The sequence below is a fragment of the Lynx rufus genome, unplaced genomic scaffold (genome assembly GCF_022079265.1).
Source record: "Lynx rufus isolate CCGP_SWC_20201006 ecotype Redwood Valley unplaced genomic scaffold, mLynRuf1.p SCAF_20, whole genome shotgun sequence".
Taxonomy (NCBI): domain Eukaryota; kingdom Metazoa; phylum Chordata; class Mammalia; order Carnivora; family Felidae; genus Lynx; species Lynx rufus.
Genome location: NW_025814835.1, coordinates 360,113 through 375,563, shown reverse-complemented (window position 1 = coordinate 375,563; position 15,451 = coordinate 360,113). Strand labels below are relative to the sequence as shown.

General features: G+C 55.8%; 1 protein-coding gene across 7 annotated transcripts in view; it reads right to left on the bottom strand.

Annotated features, from left to right (window-relative positions):
- The window catches only part of SLC66A2 (solute carrier family 66 member 2), a 52,976-nt gene that overhangs the window by 37,202 nt on the left and 323 nt on the right, over positions 1 to 15,451 (bottom strand). For 6 of the 7 annotated variants that reach the window (XM_047086475.1, XM_047086477.1, XM_047086479.1 and 3 more), the window contains exons 2-3: positions 14,698 to 15,015; positions 7,090 to 7,223 (exon numbers count right to left, since the gene is read on the bottom strand). In XM_047086475.1, the coding sequence (XP_046942431.1) occupies positions 7,090 to 7,223; positions 14,698 to 14,900 (337 nt within the window). In that variant the 5' untranslated portion in view covers positions 14,901 to 15,015. Of the gene's footprint in view, positions 1 to 7,089; positions 7,224 to 7,353; positions 7,457 to 14,697; positions 15,016 to 15,451 lie in introns of those variants that run through there. The other variant, XM_047086480.1, reaches the window with a different exon arrangement.

Genomic DNA, 15,451 nt, shown 5'->3' with positions numbered 1-15,451 from the left:
CATCTGTTTCTTGGTTGAGGCCAAGTTTACTGCTCACCGACACTTCCTCTAAAGATCAGGGTCCCAAAGTGGAAGGGGAGGGAAGGAAGGGGATGCGGGAGGGACGCTCATCGTGGCTCCGGTGCAGTTCAGACACACCCATGCCGTCTCCCCTCTCGCCTCGGTCCCGATCGTGCCCGGCACACAAGCTGGAAACATGCCAGGCAGCAGGGCAAGGCCAGGGTGGAGGCCCGGAGAGTGCGGCCAGGGGCCTCTCGGGTCACAATGATGGGGGAAGGAAAGGCAGCAGCTGGTAGGGGGTGTGGGTCAGGATGGGAGGTCTGCCCTGTGTCAGACTTTCCGGAGGACAGAGTCAAGCCACCTAAGGTTTCTCGGCTAGAAAGCAGCGAGATCAGGCCTACACCTTAGAGAATCATCTCTGCGCAGGACAGACGGGAGGAGGGCCAGTCCCCAGGCTGAGAGACCAGGGGGCATCGTCCACAATCGCATACTTCCAGGCATCTGTGAACACCCACTCCAGGCACCGAGGTCCAGAAACAGCCTCAGCAACGTGTCCACATCGTCCCCATCGGAGGCGGCGTGCATGTCCTCGCCCCTTGATTACGGGGGGCCTGTGACCACTCCATCCTGCAGAAGCGACGCATGCTTCCCAAGACCAGAGCACAGACACGGCTTCCACCTGGTTCCTTCTCACGCTCCCCTTGCGACCTGGTTGCCATGCCACGAGGAAGCTAGGAAGCTTAGGCCACAAGAGAAAGCCACGTGAAGATCTCCCAGCAGACCCCCAACACGGGAGCAACTGAGAGAAAGGGAGGGACCTAGAGGGTGAAAGACACAGAAAGAGGAAGGGAGGCAGGGCCCCGGCAAATGGCCAACCACACTGTCGCTGTCCAGCCAGACTCGTGAGCGTCACTGCGTCCTTGCAAATCACCAAGCCTGGGGTTACTTGTGGAGTAGCCACAGAGACTGGAACAGAACCTGACGGGACAGAAGTCTGGGACGAGCTCAGACAGAAGTGGCCGTCCTGGATGCCACGGGACAGCAGGAGGGAGGGCCGGTGAGCTGACCAGAGGCCAGACCGTCAACCGCTCCCAGGGGCTTCTGGGCTTTGTCACAGTGTGAGAGCCGCTGCAGTGCGCGAGGGTTGGGGGGGGCGATGGCCACAGGTGGCTCACACGATGCCCTAGAGACCAGGGGACCGGGCGGAGGTCCAGGCAAGGAGAGACAAGACCTACATCAGGGTCGTGGCTGTGGACAAGGCAGCTCAGGATTTGTAGCCTCACGTCCAAGGACATCAATGAGCCCTCGAAAACACAGACTGGTTTACAGACAAACATTGTACTGAGTGGGGGTGGGAGTCCTCAGCTTTCATTGTCGGAATGGAATGTGACCCTCCCCGCCCAAGTTTTTGGTTTAATGCAGACATAACCACATATCATGAAGGATTCACTCGTTGAACGTGTACAATCAAGTGGTTTTTAGCACGTTCGGACCTGTACGACCACCACCGCAGTCTTGGAACACTTCCGCCCCCCACAACAGAGCCCCGTCTCCGTGAGCAGCACCCCCCGTGCCCCCACCCGCCTCCCCAGCCACCTCCATTCTGGAAGCGGACTGTTGAGACTTGGGGCAAACGTCGAGTGAATGTGACTGAGGCGCAGACAATTGCTCTCTCTTGAAGAAGGAACAAGTGAGCCCATGTGTGCCGCTGGTGGTACCGTTCCCAGAGCCGATAAGCCACGTCATCTGGCGGTAAGAACATGTCATCCCGGGACCCCCGACAAAACAGCGTTCCAGGAGCCTCCTCACCGAGACCCCTGCGAGCAGGGACAAAGCAAGTGGCTCTTTCATTCTCGGCCCGTGGAAGATCAGAGCCACGACCAAAGAGCTCGGTGAAGGGTCACAGGGCGCGTCAGCACGCACACCTGAACTATTTCGTCTGCCACGAATCTCCCAGCTCCACCCACTGAAAAAGCCAAAACCCACCCCCAATCCACAGCTGTCCCAGGGGCCAGACCATGGTCTCCACATGCCACAGCCCAGTGCCACAAGCGCTCCTGGGAGAAACGGCCGAGTCCAGGTCTGGGGCAGGAACAGAAGATGACGCGCCCAGAGCACCCTGTCACACCAGGGACACGGCTCCGAGGGACCACTCGTCTCTGCCAAAAAGTCAAGAGCTGACTGGAGAGGCTCCCGCTGGCAGATGGGTGGGTCCGCGGGGCCTTGAAGGGACACGACAATGGCAATCAGGCGAACACATCAAATATGTTCACATCCACACACTCGGAAGAGTGGAAAAACAAACGTGAATGCAGCTGCAGGATGTGAGGGACCAATTCTGAGAACTGGCAGATAAAGAGAAGGAAGCAATTACCTGCCTTTAATTTATAAATTACACCCTGGATAACTGCACTGCTAGGACAGCATTTCCAGGGAAGTTCCTCTTCGGAGAAGCCCGTGGCTAACAGCCGAGCGAAGGCTGACGGGGCATCGGTGTTCTGCAGCCCCACGACTGATGGGTTTAGGCACGGGGCACCCTCCACCACCCACATCCAAAGTCAGCCAAGGTGACGGGATGTGCCCCTTGTGGAAGAAACAACAGTCCGGCAAAAAGGAGCCAGACCTAGATCTGACCAGACCTCTGGATCCAATTAGCTTCTCAAAACGTGTTTCACAGGGCGTCCCGGAGACAGGAAGCCTCGACGCACCACCACGGGGTGTGGCAGAAGCCAGGCGGGGCCGCCTCCGTGCAGCCGCGGGAGTCTAGTCTGGTCCACACGCAGGCGTGGCTTGGCGGCAGGGCCGGGGTCTCAATTCCGCATCCCCACACTCGCCGCGTGTACCGCTCAGGCCACAGACGGAGGGCTGGTGCACAGCAGGCACCACGTGCAGGGCAGACAGCAGACACGTTTCGAGGAACAAGGGACGTCAGGGAGAACCTGAGGCTGACCTCGGCGTGCCGCCTCGACTGCGGCCCGCGGACAGAAACCAGCCCCGAATCGGGAAGTGAGGAGGAAGCCGCACACTTACACAAATACTGGGTCTTTGACAATTAAGGGATTACTTTTTTACGGCTGAAAATGGTATCATGGATACTTTTTCAAGTCCTTATCTATTAGAGATCCGTTATGAACTATATACAGACTATGTCTGGAATTTGCTTCAAAAACTGCAGGCAGGCGATGTGAACAGGGTCTCGGGACAGCTGGAGGCGGGTGTGATTACTGGGGGGGGGGGGGCTCAGACAGGCTCTCCCCGACTCCATGTGTGTTCGAGGTTCTCCACGAAAAAACACGAGGGACGAAAAGGAAACATACAGCACACGCAAGCCACTTTGGACCTCACGCCCTCTGTGCGGCCACACGGAGAGTCCACAGCAGCTTCTGGAGATCTCCCCCTGAAGCCTGTGGGCCCGGCCCCCTCGGACCCACAGCCCAGTCTGACCTCCCCCGGGTATGAGCGAGGGCACGGAAGGAACCCCCGATGTCACCTCTGGACGGCTGGGTGGAAAGCTCTTTGCTTTTACTTCACGTTCCTCTCGTCCCCAAAATGTCGACAATGACCAGGTACTGCTCTTCATAATCAGATAACAGATCACGTGTTAATTTGATAAGCAACCGGCTTTTTCTCCTTTAATTCCAGTTGTTTCTTTAACCTTAACTTCTGAGCTGAACTGACGACCTTCAAAATTAAAAACCTTTAGGGGTGCCTGGGTGGCGCAGTCGGTTAAGCGTCCGACTTCAGCCAGGTCACGATCTCGCGGTCCGTGAGTTCGAGCCCCGCGTCAGGCTCTGGGCTGATGGCTCGGAGTCTGGAGCCTGTTTCCGATTCTGTGTCTCCCTCTCTCTCTGACCCTCCCCCGTTCATGCTCTCTCTCTGTCCCAAAAATAAATAAAAAACGTTGAAAAAAAATTAAAAAAAAAAAATAATAATAAATAAATAAATAAATAAAAACCTTTATAAAAGACAGCTGTAAAACATTTAAGCTTTTATTTTATTTTATTTTTTAGACTGACTGTCCTGTGGAAACCCTGAAATACGGCTGTTGAACGTGTCTTCGTAAGTTACTTGACTGTGTCTGCTCGGTGTGCCTCCAGCACCCTCCCCAACGCCCCACTGACAGCCTCCAGGAAGCGGGGACCGCAGGCCTTCCCCAGCAAGGCCCAGGGCGCAGCCGCTCCTGCGATCTCAGGGCTTCCCAGCCCAAACTGGTTGGTGTTTTCATACCCTACCCTCCCACTTCCGGCAGAGGAGAGGAAATAAACCCACAGGTTCCTTAAAAGCTTCCTGATGAGTGTGCTGTGTACCTCACACACGGTAGACGCAAATATATGGAACCCTAATTCCATTCGAGAATTAAGTAGGGGCGCCTGGGTGGCTCAGTCGGTTGCGCTTCCGACTTCGGCTCAGGTCACGATCTCACAGTCTGTGAGTTCGAGCCCCGCATCGGGCTCTGTGCTGACAGCTCAGAGCCTGGAGCCTGTTTCAGATTCTGTGTCTCCCTCTCTCTCTGACCCTCCCCCACTCATGCTCTGTCTCTCTCTGTCTCAAAAATAAACATTAAAAAAAATAAAAAAAAAACCAATTAAGTATGAATCTCAAGATCTCTCAAACACTGTATCCCGGATCCCAGGATACGATCCCAGGATGCGGAGTTTAGGGTAGATTCTCCCCCTGAGGCCGTCTGGGGCCCAGCAGAGAGCCCAGGGGTCAGGAGCCTGGTCCTCCGTACCCCACCAGAGCCCCGGCAAAGTGGAGGCCGGCAAGGCAGGCCAACTGCCCCCACAGTCCTGGCCGCCACCAGCAGACCGCTGCTCCCGCTGCAAGGTCAAAGCCCCTGCAGCCCCGCCCACCTGTACGTCTGCGGATTTCCAGCCAGCCCTTTGGCCAGCTGCCAACGCCCGCCAACAGACACCCGCCAGACGCTGCAGACCTCACAGCTGCCATAACAGGTTACCCCAAACTCGGCGGCCGACAACACAGACTTATCACCTCACTATTTGGGAGACCAGAAGTCTGACGTGGGTCTCACTGGGCTAAAGTCAGGGCATATTCCTTCTGAAGTTTCCAGGCAAGAACCCAGGTCCTCCCGTGCATCCAACCTGTTGGCAGAATTTGGATCCTGGAGGCTGAGGCCCCCATGTCCCTGCTGGCCGGAAGATGAAGGCTGTTCCAGCCTCAAAGGCCTGCTGTGCTTTTGGCCCCTAGCCCTTCCCCCACGTCCAAAGCCAGAACCACGTCCTCTTGACGTCCACCCCTGACGGGCTCTCCTCTTCCACTCCACGGGCCCGGCGGACCCTGGGTCCACCCAGACAGTCCAGGCCAACCTCCCCCCGCCTCCGAGGCCTCACACTCACCTTGCCTGCAGCCCCTGTGCCCCGCGAGGTGGCACCAGGGTTGCCAAGTGTGGGCGAAGCGGGCTCCATTAATTGGCTCATCACAGAGAGGGTTACTTGCCAAAATTCAGATGGCAGCCCTATCCCTGGAAACCGGGATTCACGGTCTTAACCCAACCCGTTCTAGTTAACCAGAAGAGAAATGCTGCTTTTGGAAGAATCTACATAGAGCACTGGAAGTCAATACAGAACGAACCCCCGGGACAGGAGAAGAGAGGCCCGGCTTCCCGCTGACAAGGTCGGCCCCCGCCTCACCCTCACTGTACCTACGTTCCCGTATTTCAGCAAGGTCACGTAAATGTTAAACTCCAGGACTGTCCAGGGCCCGGACGCTCGCACACCTGCAGGATATCTGGCACCCTACTTCATCCGAGCTTACACCCCATTTCGCACAGGATCACAAAACCCAGGCTCATGATTCAAAGCCTGAGGCTCAGGACACCAAGCAACTGTGGGCACCGCGTGCCCGCTCCCGGCGCTCCTCTGTCCCTGGGGCAGGAGGACCGTTACTGACGCCCCCCCCCACACCGGCGCTCTGCAGCCGGCCTTGAGACCCTGCGCACACGAAAGGTGGGGTTCCCAGATCACAGACAGAAGCGGGCGGGAGCTGTGCCAGCAGAGAAAACTGCTAGGTAAGAGCAAGTAAAGGGCCCAGCCCCTCACCTCTTAAGGGACCGGCCGGACACGCCCGCTCTCAAGGAAGGACCAGCGATACAAGCAGCCCCGCCTCCGGTGCGATTTCCCAGGTCACAAGAGGGAGAGACGAGAAAGAACAAACACACAACAGAAGCACACGGTGCTGATCTCTACAGCTGACGTGACACTAATCGGTCCAGGCCACCCGTCAGAGCTGGAGGCTGACCTATTTTCTACAAAGACTGAAATTAGCATACCTTCGTCTCTAAAGACAGAAGCTACAGGGGGAAAGGGTCCGCTCAAACGGAAAGAAAATCACCGTCAGGAATAAAATTCAGGGGCGAGACCTCGAGTCCACAGGAGTCCCCAAAGTAAACAAACTAGCAAAAACGCTTCTCTGAGCAACAGTGGAGATAAACACACGCTATTTCAGACAAAATCAAAGCGAGAGCTGTCTTCAATTTAGTAACTAGAAGAAAACCAGAAGTAAGGCATTAACCCCCTGCGTGTTCAAACACAGAACATCAGCTGAGGAAGAGCTTTTTCAAAGGAAAAGGCAAAAACGCGAAGAATTTTCTCTTTGCTGAGCCACAGTCACGGAGCAGCGCGGGCCGAGCATGTAACCCGTCCTGCCCACGCCCCAGGGGACACCCCACCTGCCCCCACAGCAGCATGACTCTGGGTGAATGTTCAGAGAGGTGTGTGAGAAGATCCCCGCTACCCCGGCCACAGGTAAATGGTACAAGTGAAGGGCGTGTCTCATGTACAAGCCACACACAGAGATAAAACTGCCTCCTCAGACAGCATCTTTCTGTGACCTGATCCTGTCCCAATTCAGAATCCCCTCGTAATCATCACAGAGGAGGCTGGCACACTGAGATTAGTCAGTAAACATTTAACGTGCTGAAAACACGAACATCGGTTACACACAACCGAGCATTTGGTGGATTCAAAGCTGCTCAGGTAACACTAACGCGGCTCCCTACTTCACCCACGAGCACAGGATGACTTTGCTTGCTGATTTAGTGCTTTATTCCCAAAGTTGCAGATCACCAACCTGCAAAGAAACGGCGTTTTACGTTCAGCTCATTTGTCACGCGGACTTCGGTGCAGAGTTTCAACATCAGTAACATGGTCAAGATCATGACTATGCTTTGCCAGAGGAGCGGCGACTCAAAATGCCTTCCAAACCTGGGGAGGTAAAGAGACCACGGCATCAGGAGGGCCCCCGCACACCAGGGGCCTCACCGCCTCTCCCTGCCCAGGTCCCGACCAAGGCCCCCACGGCCACATCCTGAGCAGCCCCCAGAGGGTCTCTCACATCCGTCACAGCCTCCGGCACCGACTGCCTCGGCCTCGGGCTCCACGGTGCACAGAGCTGGGTGAGCAGGGACACTCCTGGACGGCTGGGCGCGGGGACACCTCTCAGAATCATGTGCACGGCTCCTCAAAAGCCACACTCACCTCCCCAGGAGCCGCTGATGAGGGTGTGGACGGGACTCCCCGCTCCCTCGCCGCACAGCCAGGTGCCCAACACCCCACCTGCAGAGGCACCTGCAGAGGCACCTAGACCACCTGATGCCCTGGGAGGATGCATTCCGGAGTCCAGGAATGACAGGAAGCCCTGCCCCCTGACGAAGACGAGTGGGGTCAGCAGGCCAGAGCAGCCCACGCTGTGAGCAGACCAGTGAAGGGGGCCAGGGCACCCCCCCACCCCCCCACCCCAGAGAGGAGAAGGCAGCTGAAGGCACAACCCCCTCCCGACCTGAGGCCCTGACCCCCCCCCCCCCCCTGACCCAGGCCTCTCTGTCCAATCTCCCTCCCCACCCAGGTCTCGCTGACCCCCAGCCGAGGCCTGGTGGCTCGCGCTCTTCTCTGGGCCCCGACCCCGCCCGGCTCTCACATCCTCCCTGCTGGTTTTCCCTCCAGGGGCAGAACTTCTCACCAACTCGGCCACAAGCTCGAGGAGGTGAGACCGCAATCTAGTGACTAGCACAGGCTGGGCCTGTCGGCAGAACCCGAACCCCAGGGGCTGAGAACAGCCCGGCCCTTCGGGGGGCAGCTCGGGATCTCCGCCACGGCCACCAGAACCACCAGAGCCGTGACCTGTTGGTCGGGCCACGCAGGCCTGCGGGACTACCATCGACAAGGCCAGGGCACAGCACCGTGCTCTTTCAAGGCCCAGCCCCAATTCTAGCCCAGCTGCTCTGGAGAAGGAACCCCGCTAGGTCTGCCTACAACATGGCCTGAAGGGTATTCCCAAAACTGGGGCTGGCGGTCAGCACCTCTAAGTCAGGAGAGCCTGCAGTCTGATTTCCCAGCTGCTCCCGAAAACAAGAAAACACAGAGACCACCACCCGGGCCCCACCTCCCACGTCCTCTCACTCCCTCGGGCCTGAGCCTACACCCAGCTCCCCCTGCAGAGAGGGCTCACCGGGGGCCGACCACGCCCACAACACAGAGCTGGGGCAGAGCTCCCTGAAGGGCCACCCCTGGGACTGCACCAAATCAATGAGAAATAGGGACAAAAACTCAGCGGCCGGGCTCGTGGTAAAGGATGAGACCAGAGGCAGCCCCTCCCCGCCGGCCAGGGCATGTCTTTGGAAGCTGTGCCTATGCTAACAAGTCTTACCTACAAGGTAAAGAAACAGCGATGTCCCCAAGGTAGAGACACTGACCCCTGCACCCGCTCCAGGGCCGACTCGGCGTCTTCAAGCCCACGTCTGTGAGCACCTCACCGCCAAGCTCGGATCACCTGCCTCTCAGGAGAGAGCAGACAGCACCTCCGATGAGGATTTGCCACGACCACAGCCACGGCCACAGCCACGGTGAGCCGGCCCAGCAGGTGAGAATGTGCCACCTGGAGGGGAGCCACACCAGCTGAGGCTCCCACAGGAGGTCAAGCAACCAGGAAAAAACAGACGTTCCCTGCGGAGTGGGGGTTCCAGACACCGGTTCCAGGACCGGCATTCTGCACTGGTTCCTGACGCCAAGGCCCATGTCCTCTGAGCAAAGGACAGAGCAGGCCTGAGGTCACAGAGGCTCAGGCCCATGCCACCTGGGTCCAGGAAGGGCAGAGGGGCCAGGACACAGCAGACGGCTCCATGACCACCAGCTTCTTCCTGCCTCCCCAGGAGATGTCACTTCGGCTCACCTGGGACCCTGCTGCTTCGTCAGGCCTCTCCTGAGGTGCCTCAGGAATTGCAAAGGAAATGCTAAGTGACTGGAGCAAGAAAGGGTTGATGAGCCAGGCCTGGGTGAAGAGAAGGTACGAGAAGAAAGAGGTGACAGTGCCCTGGGGCTTTCTAGGTCAGAGGCACAGGCTGGGGGCGCTTCCGTAGGCTCACACGGGCTCCAGGCCCTTGGCACCCGTGAGCCACTGCCCCTGCACCTCGTCTCTGCTGTAGAGTGCGACTATAACACCGGGGACTATCTAAGGACGTTTCTAGTCATTTCTAGGAACTGGATCCCACGGTTACCCAGCTGACCCCAGGGGTCAACTCATCTACAGATGAAGGTCAGACAAGGGGCCAGCAGAAGCTAGATGTCAGCCTACTAAGACTGGAGATGCCTCCTTCCCAAGCAGGCCGGGAAGAACCACAATAAATAAGCTGCTCTGGGGCCTCTCACACCAAGCTCATCATGCGAGAAAGGCCACTTTCATGTTTTAAATACTCAACAGAAACAATGACTGGAAAAACTGGGCAAAGAAATCAAGATTTGCACTTCTCCTTAAACCACACACCTAAAGAGGCGCCTGGGTGCCTCAGTGGGTTAAACGTCCGACTTGGGCTCAGGTCATGATCTCATGGTTTGAGAGTTCAAGCCCCACATCAGGCTTGCTGCTGTCAGCACAGGCCTGCTTGGGATCCTCTGTCCCCCTCTCGCTGCCCCTCCCCCGTCGCACATGCTCTCTCTCTCTCTCTCTCAAAAGTAAACAAACATCAAAAAAAAAAAAAAAAACCCCCACCAAAAATCGAATCCAGATGAACTCAATATTTATAGCAAAAACAAGACCATTTAAAGTGAAGTGAGAGGGAGCAGAGGTGAGTACTTAGGGTGAAGACAGGCTGAGACACAAAATTTCAAAAAGCACAACTTTCCACAAAAGATATACAAGAGACAAAATAAATATGAAACAAGGTTCAATATCATTAGTAATTTCATAAACTAATTAAAATACAAAGATACCATTTTTTACTTGTCAAATTAGTTAAGCTTTTCTTCCTTTGATGCTAATAATCTGTACTGACGGGGATGTCGTGACAGCACTTTTCCCTCTCCTGTCCCTGACAATATGGGTTGGCACAACTTTTTCTTAGAACAAATGATGGGACAGCCTACCAGACAGGTGAAGGGCCTGCCGCTCACGCAGCCACTCTGAAAGGGTTCGGGGCGCCTGGGAGCCTGGGAGGCTCAGTCAGCGAAGCATCCGACTTCGGCTCAGGCCATGATCTCACGGCCGGAGTTCGAGCCCCATGTCAGGCTCTCTGCTGTCAGCACGGAGCCCACTTCAGTTCCTGTCGCCCTCTCTCTCTGCCCCTCCCCAACTCATGTCTCAAAAGCAAATAAAAACATCAAAAAAAATTTTTTTAACTAAAAAAAAAAATACAGTAAAATAAAAAAAGTTCTCCCTTAACTGCAGTGTCCCTAGGTCTCACCCCCCAGGAAGGTACACACCGAAGAGGGGACAGGCAACATTTCACCCAAAGTTTCCACAGAGATCACCTTCTCCGGGTCTTCAAAGTTCCAGAGTAAAGCTCAAGCCGAAAGAAGTTGTGTATCTACTTCCCTGTGTCACGCCAACTGCTACACCCTTAGCAAAATGTAACTACGTCCTCAACGGTGTGGTATCTCTGGCAGTGTTCCTGTATCTCCCATCCAGTGTCAGGCCGCATGTCCAAATACAGTGTTACCACACCTCGGAAACAGCTTACGGCGTCGCTGACACAACGTTGCCGTATCCAGTGCAGCGCTAAGGCAGGTCTCCAATGCGGTGTTATCACGTCTCAGTTACTTTGTTTACTGCACGTCTGATACAGTGTTAATACATCTCCAGTACAGCCCTGCTACATCTCTGATAGATGATGCTATGTTACCACATCTGATACGGTGTCACTACATGGCTGAAGTGTGCCCACGTTCCTGATACAACGTCACTGCATCCAATACAATGTTATTACGCATCTGATCCAACATTACCGTGTCTCTGATGCAGTGTGTTCATCCAATACAAATGGAGCTTGAGAACTACCTCTACCAAAGCACAAAGTTCTGGGGGGGGCCTGGCAACATCATCCGTGCACCGTGGCCCCTCCCTCCTCGTCCCTTCTACAAAATCACAAGCCTGCAAATATGAGCTACGAGGCATCATTTAGCCTTTCTCTTGGCTTCTCCTGACACCACAGAGGCAAAATCCTATACATCAGCATTTTATAGAATATAATCTGCTGAATGCTAGTTTTGCAAAAGGATGATAAGAATCGCAAGAAATCAGGGCGCCTGCGTGGCTCAGTCCGCTGAGCGTCCGACTTCAGCTCAGGTCATGATCTCACGGTTCATGAGTTCGAGCCCCGCGTTGGGCTCTCTGCTGTCAGCACAGAGCTGGCTTCAGAAACTCTGTACCCCTCTCTCTGCCCTTCCCCTGCTCACTCTCTCTCTCTTCTCAAAAACAAATAAACATAAAAAAAAGAATTGTAAGAAATAAAGCGCTAGGGTCTCACGAGTTTCAGGAACCTGGGGTTTACAAGCTCCGCTGGCCTCCCTGGGCGGCAGGGCCACCCACGAGCTCATTCCACGAGTCTGCAGGGGGCTTCCCAGCCTAGAGCTCTGAGGACCACGCTCTCAGCCAGCTCTAGGAAACACACTCTTCAGTTCTAACTTCACCACTGTTCCAGTGTAGACCCTGCTTCCCCCTCAGGGGGCGCCCGCCATGACCCGTATGTGTGTAAATGGTACGTTCCACACAATGCTTCTGCTGAAGCGTAAACCCTGTGGTATCTACAGCGTCTGGAACATGGGAAACCCTCTAAAACCTATTAAATCATGTGGGCCACTAACCCATGAAGCCTGGAGGAGGCCCAGGAGTGGGGTCTTAGGACTAGGTGGGCAGAGAGGTACATGTTAGTCACAAGCCACAGACGGAGCCCAGCCTGCCTGCTGGGGTTCACCCCGTGAAATCCAAGTACTGCCCTATGTGAGAAGCACATGCCCAGGCCAGAGAGACTCCTGAGGAGGGACCAGTGCCCTCTGCCAGCCCCCCTTCATCCCAGAATACTGCCTGAAGGCAGCACTGGGGCTCACACGGTAGCCACAGGACCCCTGAAGTGACCCAGGACGGTTCAGGGTGCAGACTCCGGGGAAGGACCAATCGGATGCACAGAAATACGCTGGCCCGTGGACAAAACTGAGAATCACTAAAGGCCCCCTGTGCTGAATTAGGAGAGAGCACACACTCGTTCTCAAAGTCCCAGGCCCGGCAGTGAAGGGAGAACTTCTAGTCCAAACGCATTAAATGCCAGTTAAATCCAGAGGCCCTGGTGACTTGGCTTTCAAGAAATTAGTTTAACTTCTGCCTTCTCCAAACCAGGTATTTGGACATAGATTAGATACCCTATTCTCTTCTCTGCAATCGTAAAGGATAAGTACTCTTTTTTTTTTTTATGTTTATTTATTTCTGAGACAGAGAGAGAGTATGAATGGGGCAGGGACAGAGAGAAAGGGAGACACGGAATCCGAAGCAGGTTCCAGGCTCTGAACTGTCAACACAGAGCCCGACACAGGGCTCGAACTCACAGACCGCGAGATCACGACCTGAGCCGAAGTCAGTCCCTCAACCAACTGAGCCACCCAGGTGCCCCGAAGGATGAGTATTCTTAAGGAAAAGACGTCTCAACTGCTCTCTATCCCGCCCCCCCCCCCTTCCCATAAGGGAAGCCAGTCTCAGGCACTTCCCCTCCGCTGCCAGAGAAAACTCACTCCAGCGCCTAATGAAGTGCCCTTCCTGGCCAACGCTGTGACACCAGGCAGGTGGCAGGCCAGGGGCTCCCTGAGCGCCCTCCAGTGCGCTCAGGGTTAACAACCATGTCAGAGGCAACTGCATTTTGGGACCTGCTTCCGTTCAACCTTAGACTGGATTAAGGCCATTTTAGAAAAGGGAAGCCACGTGTCACCCTGGAGTGAGTGAGCTCTGTCCCCAAAGGAGAAAGAGGAATCTTCAAAATGGGGTTCTTCAACTTGTGCCAAAGAAAAAACTACGCACCCACTGGCCCTCCTTTCAAAGCAGCCTGGCCCAGAGACAAACCTGGCGGTGTGACACATTCTCCGGGGAGGAGCTAACTTACCAGCTCACCTTTTAAAAGCCCCGGACGAGGGCAAAACTAACACACAGTGGACACAAATCAAAGGCATGGGGCCACGGCTGGATGGAACACAGAGGAGAGAACTTCGGGACTCAGAACAGTCATCTCTCGGTTGTGATGGTGACAGGAAGGGGGCGTTGTCAAAACTCATCGAACTGTACGCTTACAACGGATGCTTTTATTCCACGAAAATCGTACCTCCGTAAGGCGGACTCAAACATGAATTAGCTGGGGAGCCAGGGTGGCTCAGTCGGTTAAGAGTCTGACTTTTGATTTCAGCTCAGGTCATGACCTCACAGTTTGTGAGTTCAAGCCCCGCACCAGGCTCTGAGCCGACAGTGTGGAACCTGCTTAGGACTCTCTCTCTCTCTCTCTCCCTCTCTCTGCCTCTCCCCTGATGGCTCTCTTTCTCTCTCTCTCTCAAAATAAATAATAAACTTAAGAAAAAGAACTAGCAAAAAACATGATTACTCAGTAATGAACAAGTCAGAAGGAAGGGCCAGAAGCAGAGCTCTGGACACCCCCGCCTGGTGCCCTTATCCGGCCTCCACACCCACCCACCCTCCGGAGCAACTTTCCTCACTATCTGTGCTCACAGAGGGTCCGGGCGCCACCAAGTAGAAAGGAAAGTTCCAGACCTTTTTAGTCTTAGAATGAGGCTCCAAGATCTCATTTCATTTCCTCTAAAAACTCCCCCTCCCAAACATGTCTCGCTTTAGCAACTGTTAAAATTAATTTCCGGTTCCTTACCCGAATGCAAATGATAATAAGAGGAAGCTGGGCTGGGAGGTGCAAGAAAAAATAGTCTCTTAAGTATTATCCAGAAAGTTGACTTTCCTATTAAAACAAAACAAAACAAAACCGTACACACAACAGGAAAGCTGAGGGGACCACCGTCCCTGTACATGACCCCTGAACGCTCTTTCCTGTCAGGCTGTGATGTCCCCTTCCTACAGCTCATCCCTTTTTCTTCATCTTAATCACTTACTCATTCCTTGTTTTCTCTTTCCCACTCCCATGCAAATTCTAAGGACAGGGACCCAGGTCTAGGACCTTATCCAGCACACAGAAGTCCGTGGGAAAATATGTGACAACGTAAGAAGGACAGAAAATGAAGACGCGGACGTGAGACTACAGTAAGTTTCTCCACTCCAATCCCACCATTTTCCCCGGGGAACAGCCCCGCCCACTTCACCAGCTCCCTCCTAGGAAGTACAGCCGCCTGCACCACCACCCCACTCCGAAACCCCAGAAAGAGAAAGCCATCACCCTGGAAGTACCCCCACAGAAAGCTCCCAACTTACCAGAAAAGGATCCGCAAAATGTTAGCCACCAGGAGCACCAGACACACGTAGGTAGAGAAGCCCTCAGCATTCTGAGTCCTCCGGATGTCCCTGTACTGGGGGATATAGGGCACGACCCCTCCGAACACCATGGCCCCGGCTGCCCCCCAGGACACCAGCTGGTGCAAGGGGACCAAAAGCCAATCCAAGCCTTCTGCTTCCATCCCGACTGACGTCCACCTGGCCCGGGGGCCCTCCGCTCTCACGGTCCTGGAACGCGCGCTGACGGTCACCCCCACATCGCCGCCGCTACCTTGTGCAGTCCTCCACCATCGGGGCCTGGCGAGAGAGGAAGGGAGGTGAACTCCGGCGCAGGGCCCTGGAGGCAAAGTGAGGGGCGCGCTCCCAGGGCGCTCGCGGAAGCCCGCGGAGGCTCACGGCGGCGGCACCACCCCCTCCTCAGACACCGGCGCCTCCGGGTGCCCTGCGCACGCGAACCGGCACCCGCGGGGGGAAAGAGGCGCGGGGCGCACGGCGGCGGACGCGGGCCTGGGAAGCACACTCAGTCCGGGGGCGGGCGATGGCTGCGTCCCAGCGGGAACACGCGGCCGGGGTGGGGCGGAGCGCGCTCAGTCCCGGGGGCGCGCTCAGCCCCGGTGGGGCGCTCAGTCCTGGGGGCGCGCTCAGTCCCGGGGGCGCGCTCAGCCCTGGTGGGGCGCTCGGCCCCGGGGGCGCGCTCAGCCCTGGGGACGCGCTCGGCCCCGGGGCGCGCTCA